A 16,885-nucleotide genomic window follows, 5' to 3' on the forward strand; every position below is an offset into this window, starting at 1 on the left:
GATCTCAAATCACTAATCTGAGAAACAATGATTCACGTGAAAGGGTTTTAAGTTATAATATACTTGAGTGACTTGAAATTTATCTACTTTTGCCAATATCTTAAAGAAGAACATGAAGTTTGTGATGCACTTAAAGTCAGTTTCAGAGCTGAGTGATTCTTAGTTAAGAGTCACCTGATCCAACAACCTTATTGTTGCTTCTGGTTTCACCATAATCACTTTTGTTGTCATTTGGGAGAATGAAATTGAGAAGCAGTATTTCAAGCAGTGTTACTCAAAGTGTGCTGTGTAGGAGAGCAGTTCAAGATATAGTGAAAAAAATTTTAAAGGACAGATAAGTCCAATAAAGGCCAGTTAAGCAAAGTTAAACTGGTTTCCTGGGAGGCAGGGCAATGACCCTAAATATGTTAATATGCATGATTACTTTTCAAATGGGGTTGGGAGGCCAGTGAGGGGGTGGTATGAAGTGAGCAAGAAGAACCTCTCAAACTTTTCTGACCTCAGAACCCTTTTTTTGGCAGAACACCTTGTAGCCCTGGTGCTTTGGAAGCACATACTTGGGAGAAATCCTGATTAAGATATTCTTACATAAGAAACATTTAAATCTTTCAAAGTGATGCCGTGTAGAGCACCATCTATCATATCTTAGAGCCTGATTTAAGTAGCAGATCCTTCCTCACCCAGAAGGCTCCCAGCTCAATTTGCTTGTTGCAACCTCAAGATAAATAAGTGTTTCCACTTGGTCTTGGTTTACTTTCTCAGATTACATTAAACTATAAACTTTTTAAACTAGCAGCAAACTACAATTGCTTTCAGTTTTAAAATGAAGTGCCTTATTAAAGTATTATTTCCAAACTTTCATAACTGAAATCTGCTTCTATCAGCAGTGTACACTGAAAAATGTTTTTCTTGATTAAAACTATGGCTAGTTTCAAAATATGTCAAAATATATTTAAAACTTGGTATCTTTAGAATTGTCTTCCAACACCTGTGGTTTCAGAATTGTCATGAAAATACAAAACCACATGCAAAATAGATTTGGAAAAACTTTGAGGCTTAGCAAGCAAGGAATAAAACTCTCTTAAATATGCTGAGTTTTTAAAATGAAGTTTATTATTTTAAAAATTCCTGCTCTTGCTCCGATGGTAGGAATCTCTGCCTTCGTAATTTGATCTTAATGTGCACACTAATCATCTGCGCTCCAGAGTCAACTTTATTGAGGCCATTTTCTTCACCCTTTCCTCTCTTACTGCTCTCCAGAGCCTTGTTGGCACTCAATATTAATAACACAAGCATCAATTATATTAACCCTTTCGAAGGCCATGAATCTCCAAAGACTGACTAAACATATAAATATCCATTACTTATTTAAAAGTGTACTTTCAGGAATTGGTGAATTATGGGGAAAGAACACAATTACAGTAACAAGTAGTAAACTTGCTGTCATGACAGACTTGTTCAGACTTAGTTCTTAGAAGAAAATATGGAAGGGCCCTGGAGGATACGCACAGTAGCCATTGGTCCTTACTTAGAGTCTGAAGTTTATAACCACCACTTTCAGACTCTGCTCCAAACTGTCGTACCCTGGCCTCCATAGTTTGAGGTGCACTGATTTAAAACCAACCTACACATAGACTTTAAATAGAGAACAAACAGGCGTGGTGGCTCACACCTGTAATGCCAGCATTTTGGGAGGCCGGGGCGGGCGGATCACCTGAGGTCAGGAATTTGAGACCAGCCTGGCCAACATGGTGAAACCCCATCTCTACCAAAAACAAAAACAAAAACAAAAATTAGCCAGGTGTTGTGGTTGGCGCCTATAATCCCAGCTACTTGGGAGGCTGAGGCATGAGAATCCCTTGAATCCGGGAGGTAGGGGTTGCAGTGAGCCAAGACCGCGCCGCTGCACTCCAGCCTAGGCAACAGTGCAAAACTCCATCCCAAAAAACAAAACAAAACAACAAACAGCAAACAGCACACACAACCTCTGAAATTAAGAGACAAAAAAGTGGTATCTAAAGTACATTCAATCTACCATTTAATATAGTAGTCCTTGGAACAGCAGAGGGAAATACAGCAGGAAGTGCACAGGCTTGGAACTACTCCCAGTTTTACACTACTTGGGCGATCCTAGTCAAGGTACCTAGCCTTTCTGAGTTTCTGTTTCCTCCTCTGTAAAATGAGGCTAACTGGGACCCACCTCAGAGTTATGAGAATAAAATAAGAACTGCATGTAAAGCGCTTAGCCCAGAGGCTACCACACAGTAAATCCCCAGCAATGACTGGTGTTCTCTATATTCTATATGCTCATGACTTAAAGCATTTTCTGAAATCCAGTTCTGGGTCTTCAATTCCCTATGGAAAATACCGCCTGGAGGTATTAATATCAGTACCACCTCAAGTCAGTCCATACAAAATTGAATTCATCTTCCCCTCTCCACAAACTAGTCCCCATCTCAACTACCATGTCTAGCCATTATAATACCCTTCTTCCATGATGCGGCGTTCAAAACATCTGTTCTTTCCTTCTCTTTCATCCCACATATCCAGATTAAGTCAGGAAGGTCTATTTTATTTTGACTCCACAATAACTCTTCTCTGTTTCCTGTTTACACTGGTATGAGTTACTGAACAGCTTCCTGGGCGGCCTCTGCCTTCTATTTCTCCCATTCAGGTGCAGTTATGCTGTCAAATTAATCTTCCTTAAACCACTCTGAAAACTCCTCCATGGCTGCCCATTTTCCTCCCCTTCAAATATGAATGCCTTCCCCACATGCAACATAACATCTCTTCACTCCACTCTGGTCAGGTCTCCTTTCCATACTGACAAGCAGCAAGTTATTGTCTGCTTCCTTGCCTTTGACCAACTGTTCTTTACACTGGAATTCCTCTCCCTGCTTTCTACTAAAATCTGTCTGCCCTTCACTTTTTCTAAACCCCATTCTTCCAGACCAGATCTTTTGCTGGAGAATCATTTTCAGGAAGCCCACTCCCCAACTATTCTTTCCTCTCTTGGTTTCCCCGTCCCCTGAACTCCTTGCCACCCAATTTAGCCTCTAATTATTTATGTTTGTTTCTCTCTTTGCACTCATTTTCTAGACACAGTTTACAATCTGGGAGCCAGGCACGGTAGCTCATGCCTGTAATCCCAGCACTTTGGAGGCCAAGATGGGTGGATCCCTTGAGCCCAGGAATTTGAGACCAGCCTGTGCAACATAGGGAGACAAGACCTCGTCTCTACAAAAAAATACAGGCCAGGCACAGTGGCTCACGCCTGTAATCTCAGCACTTTGGGAGGCCAAGGCGGGCAGACCATCTGAGGTCAGGAGTTTGAGACCAGCCTGATCAACATGGTGAAACCCCATCTCTACCAGAAATACAAAATTAGCCAGGCGTGGTGGCACATGCTTGTAATCGCAGCTACTTGGGAGGCTGAGGCAGGAGACTCGCTTGAACCCGGGAGGCGGAGGTTGCAGTGAGCTGAGATCATGCCACTGTACTCCAGTATGGGCAACAAGAGCGAAACTCCGTCTCAAAGAAAACAAAAACAAAAACAAAAAAAGGCCGGGCGCAGTGGCTCACACCTGTAATCCCAGCACTTTGGGAGGCCAAGGCGGGTGGATTACCTGAGGTCAGGAGTTCGAGAGCAGCCTGACCAACATGGTGAAATCCCACCTCTACTAAAATACAAAAATTAGCCCTCTGTCGTGGTGGGCACCTGTAATCCCAGCTACTCAGGAGGCTGAGGCAGGAGAATGCTTGAACCTGGGAGGTGGAGGTTAAAGTGAGCTGAGATCACGCCACTGCACTTCAGCCTGGGTGACACAGCAAGAGTCCATCTCAAAAAATAATAAAATAAAATAAAATAAAAATAATACAAAAATTAGCTGGGCGTGGTAGTGCATGCCTGTAGTCCCAGCTACTTGGGAAGCTCAACCAGGAGGATAGCTTGAGCCTAGGAGATTGATGCTGCAGTGAGCTGAGATCTCACCACCGCACTCCAGCCTGGGTGACAGAGAGAGACCCTGTCTCAAAAAACAAAAAAGAGTTTCCAGCCATTTTGTAATCTTAAGAATGAAAGCCATATGCTTACATAATGAAACCAAAAGGAGAGTGGGTCTTTGATAAACAAGGAGTCTCATATTAGCCCTGAAACACTACTTCTGGACTTACTCTGGGTAAGAAATACATTTTTATCTGGTTTATCTAGTTTCTTTCAGTTTTCTGTCATATGCAGCTGGATCTAACTCTTAAATGATACTCTGTCTCACAATAAAATTACCACAAGAATATAAACCAGGCTGGGTGTGGTGGCTCATGCCTGTAATTCCAGCACTTTGAGAGGCTGAGGTGGGCAGATCACTTGAGCTCAGGAGTTCAAGACCAGCCTGGGCAACATGGCAAAACTCCATCTCTACAAAAAATACAAAAATTAGCAGGCATGGTGGTACATGCCTGCAGTCCCAGCTACTCGGGAGGCTGAGGTGGGAGGATTGCTTGAGTCTGGGAGGTGGAGGTTGCAGTGAGCCGAGATCCACTACTGCACTCCAGCCAGGGTGACAGAGCAAGACCCTGTCTCAAAAATAAAAATAAAATTTTTGGATGTCAGGGTACCTTTCCAAAACTCAAACACAAAAACATTTTTAAGGGAAGGATTAATGGTTATTAGAACATCAGGGAGATTTAGTTTACATTAATATTGTAATTTCTGAGATACATTCATGAGTTGTGCAGTTTGCTAGAAGTATCTGAGGCAAGTTTTATTATTGTTTATATTTTATAGCTGGTGAAACTCAGGCACCAAAGGTTAAAGAATGTGGTCCAAATAACTCAACTAGTGACAAGGTGGGATTCAAATCGATATAGTCTGGCTATAGAGCCCACCCTCCTGCCAGTACACAATGATGTTCAATCCTCTGGATTCTAACAGCTGTTTAGAGAAGAAATAGCGAAAGGACTTCTGAGGAAGGCAAAAGGCTACTCAATGACTAAGGCAGGATCATTTAGTTGGCAATGAGGAAGTATAACAGACTAAATTCAAATGGATTTTATTAAGAAACAGGAAGAAAGTTTTACAGCAAATATATGATGTTTTAAATTAAACTTTTTGCCATTATAAATAATGCTACAATAAAAAGATTCTTACATATAGCATTACTCAACTTTAGAATTACCAAATAAAGGATGTTAACTTTTTTATGGCTTTTAATGTATCTCAAGAGGGTCATTCCAATTTATTCAGCAAATCAATAAAGTATATTTGAGTCAAAACCACTTGGGCAATTAATATTATTTTGTTAACTATTACCAAAGTTACAGCTGTGAAAGGATGCCTCTATGCTTTAATTTGGTTGTTAACAAGATTGAACATTATTTACACACTAGTTTATTTCCTTCTGTAAATTATGTATTGCAAGGATGCACTTTATATACTGTGAGAACTCTTTATATCAGAGATATTCTAAATAATGACATGACTTTTCAGTTTAATTATTTAAAAAAAAAAAAAACCTGAAAGTAAGCAGGTTAAAACAAAAGAAAACAGAGGCACTCTTTTTTTCCCTCTTTAGTAGATTGTACTCATTATTACAGCTCCTTAAGTGTATCAGCTGGAGGTGGAAAAAAAATAAGGAAAATAAAAACTATCAGTTTTTTGATACTCAATTTTGAAACAGAGATAAACACAGACAGAAGTGAGACTTCAAAAGAGGTAGAAAAGGAGATTGTAAGCTAGAGAGAGAAGAGGTTATACTAACAGCCAAGGTGCTCTTGAAGGACCATGGCTTGCAAGAATACTAACTCACCACTTAACCATTATTCCAACCTCAAATGCTCTTCTTCATCTGAAGCTGTCCTTAGCTCAGAATGGGAAAGATGCAGTGGGGGTGAGCAAAAAAGAAAGACAGGGGTTTCAGCAATGGCTTGAGCAGCATCACTAGGACAAGAAGATAACTAACTGTGTGACTTTGAACTACGAACTGTGAAGTTCATAATGGGGCTATAAGTAAAATGTTAGGAAACACTATAGAAGTCTGATTTAAAGACAAAAGAAAATGGCAAAACCATAGCAGATAGTATTGGCTGCCTACCCAGTCACCATGCTCGATCCTGCATCCCTGCCGCCACCTTGCTGGCAAAGTCCTCCTTTTGTTCCGGTGTTGCCCTGCCCCTCACTTGATTCAGAGGGAAGTCCTGGTTAGTCTAAACCAATTGCAGAGTCCTTTGCCTTCCTCTTGTTAGAGCTTGTTTAGGGATGAGTGTGCAGCCCTCTCTAATTCCCATGAAAGGAAAACCACTGGAGATTGTCAGCTCAGCAAAAGACGGTAAGAAGAGCCATAGCCATCTTGGGATCTTGAGGGGAGCTAATTAAGAAAAAGCTACCTTCCGTAAAATGACAAAAAAGAAACAAGGAGAGAACTTACGTCCTTGCTGACATCAAGCCACTGAACTAACCAACCTGAAAGCTACCCGACCCCTTGACCTATAGGAGATAATCAATTTTCCTTAATGTTTTAGCTATTTGGATTTAAGGGTTTTTTTAATTATTATTATTTGTTTGTTTCTTTGTTTAAGACAGGGTCTCAGCCAGGCACAGTGGCTCACGCCTATAATCCCAGCACTTTGGGAGGCCGAGGCAGGCAGATCACAAGGTCAGGAGTTCGAGACCAGCCTGGCCAACGTAGAAACCTCGTCTCTACTAAAAATACATAAAATTAGCCAGGTGTGGTGGCGGGTACCTGTAGTCCAAGCTACTTGGAGGCTGAGGCAGGAGAATCGCTTAAACCCAGCAGGCGGAGATTGCAGTGAGCTGAGATTGTGCCACTGCACTCCAGCCTGGGCAACAGAGCGAGACTCTGTCTCAAAAAAAATAAAGACAGGGTCTGGCTCTGCCACCCAGGCCGGAATACAGGCACGATCATAGCTCAATGCAGCCTCAACCTCCCAGACTCAAGAGATCTTCCTCCCACCTCAGCCTCCTGAGTAGCTGAGACCAAAAGCACACGACACCATACCTGGCTAATTTTTTTTGCTATTTTTCGTAGAGATGGGTCTCACTATATTGCCCAGGATGGTCTAGAACTCCTGGCTTCAAGTAATCCTCCTGCCTCAGCCTCCCAAAGTGTTGGGATTATACGTGTGAGCCACCAAACCCAGCCTTTTTTATTTCTTATAGCTGTAACATCATAAGTAGTTCAAAATGAAGAATTTTCTGAGATCATAATCATGATTATATTATCACAAATCTACAAAAACAAACTTTAATACCTTCCCTGCTACTTAAATATCTTGAAGTAATCATGTTTCCAATTTTTCCATCTTCCTGCTGGTTTTTTTACTTTACATATTATAAACATATCCAGAAGTCAAACACTTCCATTTAATAATTTTCAGCATTTCTGGCAACCTTAAAAATTTGAATAAAAGTTGCTTTTAAGGGTTTTCCTACTAAATCAGTCTAAATATCTGGTTGTGGGATATTGTAGAGAGTAAAAGGAATAATAATATTTTCACAAAAAAATAAATTCCAGGGGTTTATCAACCAAATGTTTGTTAAATGAATCCTATTATACAACATTATCATATTATACAATTACAAAGGAGTCCCCCAGAGGGGAAAAACTGGCATCCCTCTATTGAGTATAATAAAACATACTGAAAAATGTAAATCTGTTTTTTAAATTGCCAAAAAAATTACTAAATTTTATACAATGCATAAATTCAAAATTGGAACATTATGCTATGCTATATTCCAAATAAATTAGAAAACAAAAAGTATCAAAAAGGAGGAAATATTACTGTGTCAAAAACTTTAACCATCTTCACAGAGTGAATTCCCACAGCAGAGATAACAATGTCTAACTCTTTAATGACTTAAATTTTTCACCAGCTCAAACACGTTTTCTTTACAACGCTTGCCATAAAGTCTCACCCATTTGTGCCTGCTATAAAAACATCACCACTGTAAATCTGACTGGTCCATTACTTGAGCGCACTAGCCCTTTCCCATCCACCTTGACCCAGTAACTTACACCTTTATAAGTATACTTGCTCCATACGTGACATGTATACCTTCAACAGACAAGCTGCTTAAGAGAGCCCTGAACATTCTGTTAAGAATCTTCCAAAGAAGAATCGTTTTAAAATTCTTATAATGAATTTTAAAACCCCAGTGTTCTAAGGTAGGAGTTCAATCACCTCTATCCATGGAGGGAAACAGAATATCTGTTAATTCATTCAAATATTTCATGAGTACCTACCATGTATTGGTACCAGCTAAGCACCAAGATGGCAATAAACAAAGCAAACATGGCCCCTCTCTTCATCAACTCAGCCTAGAGCAAGGGTCAGCAAACATTTTCTGTAAAGGGACACAGAGTAAATATTTATGCTTGCAGGCCATAAGGCCTCTGTCACAACTACTCAACTCTGACACTGTCATATGAAAGCAGCTATAGACAAGTAAATGAATTAATATGACTGTGTCCCAATAAAACCTTGTGAATGAAATTAAAATTTCATAATTTATTAAATAAATTTCTCATGAAATCATATTCTTTTGATTTGTTTCAACCACTTAAAAATGTAAAGACCATTCTTAGCTTGTAAGCCATACAAAAACAGGTAGCAGGTCAGATTTGGCCCATGGGCTGTAGTTTGCCGCCACCTAGTCTAGACATTAATATTAACTGTAAAATTACGTGTTTACTGCTTTAAGTGCTCACAGGGAAAACACATAAGGCTATGAGAGTTTAATGAGGAGACATGGCCTAGTTTGAAGGGATCAGAAAAGGCTTTTCCAAGGAAGTGACTTTCAGACTGAAACTTAAAGCAACCAGCCAAAAGCCAGGGAGCAAAGCAAAGAGCCTCCTAGACAAGTGAACCACATATGCAAAAGCCCTCTAAGAGGAAGGAATACAACCAGCTGAAGAACCTGTGAGGCTGCAGTGCAATGAGCAAAGAAAAGCACACCACAAGGTGACCCTATAGAGAGATGGAGAACAGCCACACACAGGGTCTTGTTGTCCAGGGTCAAGGGTTCTGGTCTTTGTCCTAAGAGCAATGGGAAACCATTAAAGGGTTTTAAGTAGGAGAGGAACACAATTAGCTTGGGATTTTTCAAAGATCACCAAGACTGCAATACAAAGAAAAATTAGAAGGGAGCATGAACAGTTACGGAGAGATCTGTAACCAAGGTACTGGGCTGGAGATGACAGAAGCTTGAACCGGAGTGCTGGCAGTGACGTTGAGAAGGTCAAAGAGGCAAGATGTGGTGACTAGATATAGAAGAGTGAGAGGCAGGTTCCCTACAGGACTCGAGTCTCCAGTTTCCACAACCAGGGCATTGGTATCATTCGGTGAACCAGAGATAAACTACTGAAAAAGCCGGGGGTGAGGGGTACGATTTTGAGGACAGATTTAAACATGCTGAGTTTGAGTTGCCTGTACAATATTCTAGTGTAAATGCTAATTAATCAGTTGGATATAAAGATCAGCGACCAGGACAGTAATTTAGTTTGGGAACTGTTAACATACAGACTGTAACTGAAGCCATACGAGGGATGAAATTACCTAGAGAAAGGGTAAGGAAGAGTGGCTCTCAAACTTGGTGACACACGAGGGCTACCAGGGGAACTTTTAAAAGTTTTGATGCTGGCTACTCTGGGTGTACTACTATGGGTTAGCCCTGCTCTGCAAGAAGCACTTATAATACAGAAAAAAAAATTTTTTTTGATGCCCAGCCCGCAGTCTTGGACCAATACATAAGAATCTTCGGGAATAGGACCCAGGCATCACTTCCATAACATTTGTAAACTTCTCCAAGTGATTCCAATGTGCAGCCAAGGATGAAAGGAAAAGAAAGCCTGAGACATTAAGAATAGTACTGTACTACAGAAAGGACAAGAGATTAAGAGATTAAGCAGGTTTCTAATCCCAGCTACCTCATAATGTATCTCTCTGACCTCAGTCTACTTCATATCTCTACATTCTAGTTTAGATCAACAGAAAAGTGATAGTAGGTTTATCTCATATATCCCCTATAGTCCCAAAAATCTGAGGCAAAATTACAAAATTGAAATATTTCATTCTTTCTTTGCAGTTTGAGCAGGGGAAAGGGGAGCATAGAAAAACAACTATCAACCAATTACTGGTAGTAGAATATATTTTTATGAATAATTTTCCCAGGCCAATAACATTTTTAAATGACTGTACTGTTAACACATCAAATAGTATTTGATAGTATAGTATTTGTTAAGCCTGGAAGCATTCTAAGTGGACTAGCTTTGCTGTACCATGCTACTCTCCAGATGGCAACTGTAGAAAGTTCAAAATGGTGGTGTGAAATTTAACTTGGAAATTCCTTAATTCAAAATTTTATCTTTAGAAAAGTAAACGTTTTCTAAAGATAAAAAAGTAGGCCGGGTGCAGTGGCTCACACCTATAATCCTAGCACTTTGGGAGGCCAAGGCAGGAGCATAGTTTGAACCCGGGAGTTTGAGACCAGCCTAGGCAACATAGTGGGATCCTGTCTCTACAAAAAATTTAAAACATTAAAAAAATAGCCAGGCGTGAGCTCGTGCCTATAGTCTCAGCTACTCAGGAGGCTGAGGTGGGAGGATCACTTGAGCCCAGAAGATCAAAGCTGCAGTGAGCTATGATCATGCCATTGCACTCTAGCCTGGGTGACAAAGCAAGACCCTACGTCACACACACACACACAAAAAAATTAGTAAACCGCAATTTAAGATTTGGGAATTGGCCGGGCATGGAGGCTCATGCCTGTAATCCCAGCACTTTGGGAGGCTGAGGCGGGTGGATCATCTGAGGTCAGGAGTTCGAGACCACCCTGGCCAACATGGTGAAAACTCGTCTCTACTAAAAATACAAAAAAAAAAAAAAAAATTAGCTGGGCGTGGTGGCGAGCACCTGTAATCCCAGCTACTTGAGAGGCTGAGGCAGTAGAATCACTTGAACCCGGGAGGCAGAGGTTGCAGTGAGCCGAGATTATGCCACCGCACTCCAGCCTGGGCGATGAGAGCCAAATTCTGGCTCAAAAAAAAAAAAAAAAAAATTACCATTTCTACATTATTTTCCAATTTTGAAATTAACTTTGATTTACATATTTTGAGGAGTAGATCCTCTATGCTAACAACACAGTATTCAGAAGATGAAGGAAAGAAAAGGCCATGACTTCTGTTCCCGTTAGATGAAGTTTACTTTGCAGGTCATAATTTAACTGAGCAACTTTAGTCTCTGTGGGTAATTCCCACTACACTCTTCAAATTTAATTTTTACCATCTCACTTCAAACTCCACAAAGCTGATAGAGATGATGGTATTATTAAAATTGTTAAAGCACAGTTAGCATATGCAAATATTAACCAGCATTTGTAAACCACTTCTGATTGTTTTTTATTACTCCCAAAACAGAATATGAGTGCTACAAAAAGACAGTTAAATATACAGCCTTCAATTTGAAGACAATGGGATGAGACAGTGGACAAAAGTCTCCTAAAGCTAGACAGACAAGGGGCAGTTTGTTCAACTTGAAAGATTCTCCTCCATCCCTCTTACAACATTTAAGGTTAGAACTGAAGGACACAGAACTTCACAGAACTTGCAAAATCTCCTGGCCTCTAAAGCACTGCTGTGAGAAATAATCATCTAGCCATTAAGGACAAAGACTTACGGCAATTTGCTAAGTAATCTTTCAAAAGATTCATTCAAACTGGTTTGTCAATGGGAAAGAGCATTTAATAAATCTGAAGATTTACAAGTGAACTTTGAAGTTTAACATTACAAGGATAGAAATTATGTCAGGTTATACCAGAACAAACGAATTATAGGGAGATGGGAATAAATTTTAAGAGCCTTAGGGAGGATTAGTACTGTAAAAAGAAACTCAAGACTATCTTACTTTTACGTTCCCCTCAAAAGACTTTTAGGCAAAGACTATCCTGTGTTGGTTTGTATTGAGCAATTACCAATATTAGTAAACAACTTGTAATGGTCACTAATTTTTAAAAAATAATTTAAAAAGTTCCTTAAGAGCCCTGACTCACTAGACACTTTTAAGATCCTAGGTGTACATAGCTGATACAGCACAAATTATTTTGCCAATAATCTGCTCCTCTAGCAATGAAATGCTAGTATAGAATGTGACACTTTTCTTTGATCTAAATCCTAAAACAGTATAATTATTTTGATGGAAAATCATGATACCCAGACACTGCCAAGAAAATGAAAATAATACCAGGACAGATTACAAGAGATCAAAGTTTGGAAGACCACAAACTCTTTTATGAGAATCTACAACATAGCAAGAGACTGTACGGGAAAATAAATTATATTTCAAAAGTGAAGCCCTGCTACAAAAAGAAAATGCACTTTATTTACATTGATAAAACCTGCCAGAGCTTTAAAGTTGCTGAAGATACTGCTGAGAAAAGCTAAACTGAACTGCAGATTACCTCAAAGCACACTGTTTTCACGTGTTGTGTAGGTTGTCATTAGAGTTTGCAGACAAGCTCTTTTAAGATGTTGTAGCCACTGCTCCATCTAAAACATACACATTAAGCAGGTCATCAGGAGCAAAGGAAAACCTTGAACAATTTTGCAAGCTGATGGTACCACTGAAAGAACAGGAAGGGATATAGAAAAGGCAGGTAAATTTTAACTTAAACAGTCCAGGTTTGAGTTTAGAAGAGGATGGCTTGGCAAAATTAATCAACCAGCCCATAGAATTTACAAACAGTGGATGGGTCAGGTCTAGATTCACATTCGATGCCACTTGCCAGCCAGAGGTTCAAATATATGTCTACATATTCCCTCCAGTGACTACTGCTGAGCAACTATTAAGTACAAGGTACAGTGAGGCACTGCAGTAGATACACAAATAAGGAAAACAAAAACAGTTCCTGTGCTCAAGAAGCTTACAATCCAGTAGAAGGCATGAAACAAACATATTCTGAGTGAAAATACATTTGAGACCCCTGATAGGGAGCGGTGGCTCATGTCTGTAATACCAGCACTTTGGGAGGCCGAGGTGGGTAGATCACCCAAGGTCAGGAGTTCGAGACCAGCCTGACCAACATGGCAAAACCCTGTCTCTACCAAAAATACAAAATTAGCCAGACGAGCTGGTGCATACCTATAATCCCAGCTACTTGGGAGGCTGAGGCAGGAAAATCGCTCGAACCCAGGAGGCGGAGGTTGCAGTGAGCTGAGATCGCACCATTGCACTCCAGCAGCCTGGGCAACAAAGCGAAACCCAGTCTGAAGAAAAACAAAAAAAAGAAGAAAATACTTTTGAGACCCCTAAGAGAGGCTGGAGAAGATGTGGAGTTGCAACCCTATTTTGTTTAAAAACACATATAGGAACAACAGTATTCTAAAACTGGTGATGCTCCTGAAAGGAGAGTTAAAATACCAGCCGATTAGTAACATTTCACAAATGAAGAAGGATGCCAAAAATCTCAAATAGGAAAAAAAAAAAAATGACCAGCTCTTTGGCACAAAACCTGCTCCTCAATGCTCCACTGAACACTACAAGTCCCTAAAGCTGAACTTAAAAGCATGTGACAGCTGTTGATAGGTTATAGGAATCCACAGGAAAAAAAATGCACCCCTTGGGTGCATGACATGCATCCTATCTGTGGAACAAGGCATGTTCTACAGTGAGAGGAGGTAAAAGAAAAGAAAACGTATACGATATAGCATTCTGAAAAGTATGACGTGGAGCTAGACAAATGCAAGACCCACTATCGGTTTTAAAGCAGAGTTCTGATGCAGCACCCATCCCTCCCAAATTTAACTGTTCACGCACTGAACAAGCTATCCATAAACTATCAATACTTTTCTGTCTTAAAGGCATTTCACCACCAAAAGGGAATGTAAATTAACTCAATTCTGAAAAGAAAGGCAATCTGAAAAACACCTTTTTGGTGAAAATTATATTTAAGTAAATATTAAAGAGCACCCAACTAGACCCCCACAAATTCCTAACTAGTTGAAAGTTATGTGCAATTCTACACCTTTATATGTTAATATGAAAACACTGATATACCAAGCCTCTCCCTCCTAACACCTCTACGTATAGTTTTACTTTGCTATTATAACTGAATAGGAATCTTTAACTACACCAAAAAGCCTGACTATAATGCTAGCAGAAAAAAAAAAAAGCTAACGGGTAAGCAAACACTCAAAAAAAAAAAAAAAAAGACTGGAGGAATAGGATGATAGGATGGATACCTAATAAAACACAAATGTCCCCCATTCATCTGCAATTCTAGTCATTTTCTCTCTAACAGATCTCAGATTTTCAGAACAAGTATGCAGGTTATTTAAAACTGAGTTATATATAGTCATTTAGCAGCAGCAAAAACACTTCTGGCATTATCACAGATGCTAGATTTCTGGAGGAATTTTTTCCCCCCAAACTAGCATTTTTCTTCACCAAGAACCAACCATCCTTTATTTCTAAAAACAAGAGCCCTTTTCTGCCCCCTAAAACAAACAAATCACAGACCACAGTTAATGAAACTACGCTAATGACACTGTGAGATTACATCCCAGGCGTTGTCAGAGCCTATTTTTCATACACCACCACAAGACAGTTTGATGCAGTATTCCTGATTGCTTTTTATAGTATTTGTAAATACACTCGCTAATCCACTAAATTAGGTAATTTACAAACAGGTCCTCTCAGTTATTAGTGGCCAGTAGTCGAGTTCTATTACATTTGATCCTCGTACAGTTGTCTAAACATTTCCACCCAGGTTAAGGGCTCGGATCCGAGAGAAGGAGGTTGGCGAAATTTGGATGGGGGCAGGGTAGAAGCTGAGAGAAATCTCTGCATCTCAGCCCTCAGCGACAACATTCAGCCAGTGCCCACAGAAAAACTAAATTCGGAACCTCTTCCTCCTGTTACACTGGCAACAAAGAGGGAGTTTCCGTAGCGCTCCCGTCACCCACCAGGTGCCCAATCTCCTTCCCAGCCCAGAGTCGGCGCTCCCGCAGGGGCCTCCGAGTGCGGGGAGGCCGCGGGGCCCGGGTCACGGCACTAAGGGGGGATGGGGTGCAAGCGAGCAAGCAAGGTCTGCGGAGCGGGCCGTGGAAGGGCTCCGGGACCCGCTGAAACCATCTGAACCCAGCCAGGGGGCAGCGGGCAAGAGAAAAGGGACAGAATATCTAATGAAGCAGAAACTGGAATTCGGTGGGAGAGGTGAAGAGCTCTTGCTGGGGGTACACCTGCGAGGAGCACAGAAAACGAGCGGCGGGTGGCGGGGAGACTCCACGGAGGTGGAAGAGAGGAGCCAGGCCCGGAAGAACAGGGAAGGGGATGCCACCTGGGGCAGAGGAGGCGCCAGTGCAGCCTCTACCTGCAGGCGGGCGGGACGGGCCGCTCAGGTGTGACTGGGAGGAGGGGGCCGACTGGGGAAGGGGCCGGGAAGAGCTGAGGGCGCACTAGGAGCCGCGCAGAGGCGCCTGCGAGTCGGCAGCCGCGGAGCCAGCGCACGGGCATCGGCGGGACCCGGCGGACGGAAAGGCGGAGTGGGGGTCTTTGGACTGCACGGTGCGCTCAGGGGAGGCTGGGGACAGCGAGAGGTATCGGGCGGCGGGCGCCCGCCGCGCGACGCGGCGCACGGGAGGCATCCGGGCGGGCGGCCGGGAGGCGGGAGCCCCTCACCTGCGCGGCGGAGGAGGCGGAGCTGCAGCAGCCCATGGCGGGGCCGAAGGAGCCCGGAGGCGGCGCCGGGCGCGCAGCTACGCCCCGGAGCCCCTCGGCATGCGAGCCGGCGGGCGCCCGGGGAGGGCGCGGCCTGGCACCGCACGGCTAGGCGGCGGCGGCGGCTGCAGCGGCGGCTGGTACTCAAGAGGCGGCGCGGCTAGGGGCAGGCGCCGGCCACATCCCCCGGCGGCGGCGGCGGCGGCGGCGGCGGCTACGCGTCTCCTGCTCTGCTCCTGCTGCAGCAGCTGCTCCCCAGCGGAAAGGGGCGGGCGGCGGCGGCGGCGCCTCCCTCTGTCCCCCCGCCTCCCGCCTCCCGCGCCCAGTCCCTCTCCCGCTCCCTCTCCCGGGCCGCCGCCTCCTCAGCGCCGCGCGCGTCTCCCATCAGACTCCCCGCCCCCAGTGCAGCGCCGTGCGGGTGGCAGGGCGGCGGCAGCCAGAACAAGGCCGGGCCCTTCCGCGCGTGTCAGAGGCTGCGCGGCGCCGGGCTTATTTAGCTGTGGCACCGAGGCAGCTCTCTGCCTCGAGGCTGGAGGGCAACGCGGTCTGAGGCAGCCAAAGACCGGGCCAACTCGCTGCCAAAAAGGGGCCGGATTGCTTCCGGATCTAGGAGGCAAGCGGGACTTCTCCCTCTCCCTACTGGACGCACAACTCAGGATCCTGATGGCTTCTTACCGCTCCGTCGGCTGTTTTTTTCTCCAGAGGAAAGCGTACACAAGAAACCTTTCCTGGAGAAGGAATAGGTGATAAGAAGACGGGAAGAAACAAGCATCTGTTGCTACTGCCCCCATTTTGCTGATGTGGAAACTGAGGCTTGAAAGGGACCAAGAACCTAATGAAATGTCCCCAAAGTTGAAATGGTAATAAATAGCCAGAAATGAGGAAAAGGCAAAAAGTTATCCAGGCTCGCAAGTCAAAGCCATACTGGATCTAAGCTAAACTTTCTTATACAGGATAGTCTACAAAAAACAATAAGGGGACATTAATTTATTCATATTAAAAATACTTACTGAAGACACACTACGTTCCAGTGACTGGTACTGGGAATAAAGAGGCGAACAAAAGAGACTTAACAAGTTCCTGTTGCTAAATCAGTAAGACTCAAGGAAGTAGCAACAAGTTAGAGTAGACGTGGTAACTACCTTCAAGAAATTTACAA

At 42.8% G+C, this 16,885-nt stretch overlaps 1 protein-coding gene across 6 annotated transcripts in view; it reads right to left on the reverse strand.

The window, feature by feature from the left end:
- Nucleotides 1-15,986, reverse strand: part of SLC44A1 (solute carrier family 44 member 1) — a 194,355-nt gene extending 178,369 nt beyond the window's left edge. For 4 of the 6 annotated variants that reach the window (XM_034967914.4, XM_055117767.3, XM_055117768.3 and 1 more), the window contains exon 1: nt 15,688-15,972. In XM_034967914.4, the coding sequence (XP_034823805.2) occupies nt 15,688-15,723 (36 nt within the window). In that variant the 5' untranslated portion in view covers nt 15,724-15,972. Of the gene's footprint in view, nt 1-15,687 lie in introns of all 6 variants that reach the window. The other 2 variants (XR_010109015.1, XM_034967913.3) reach the window with 2 other exon arrangements.
- Nucleotides 15,987-16,885: the final 899 nt, after the last annotated feature.

This window comes from Pan paniscus, chromosome 11, assembly GCF_029289425.2.
Source record: "Pan paniscus chromosome 11, NHGRI_mPanPan1-v2.0_pri, whole genome shotgun sequence".
Taxonomy (NCBI): domain Eukaryota; kingdom Metazoa; phylum Chordata; class Mammalia; order Primates; family Hominidae; genus Pan; species Pan paniscus.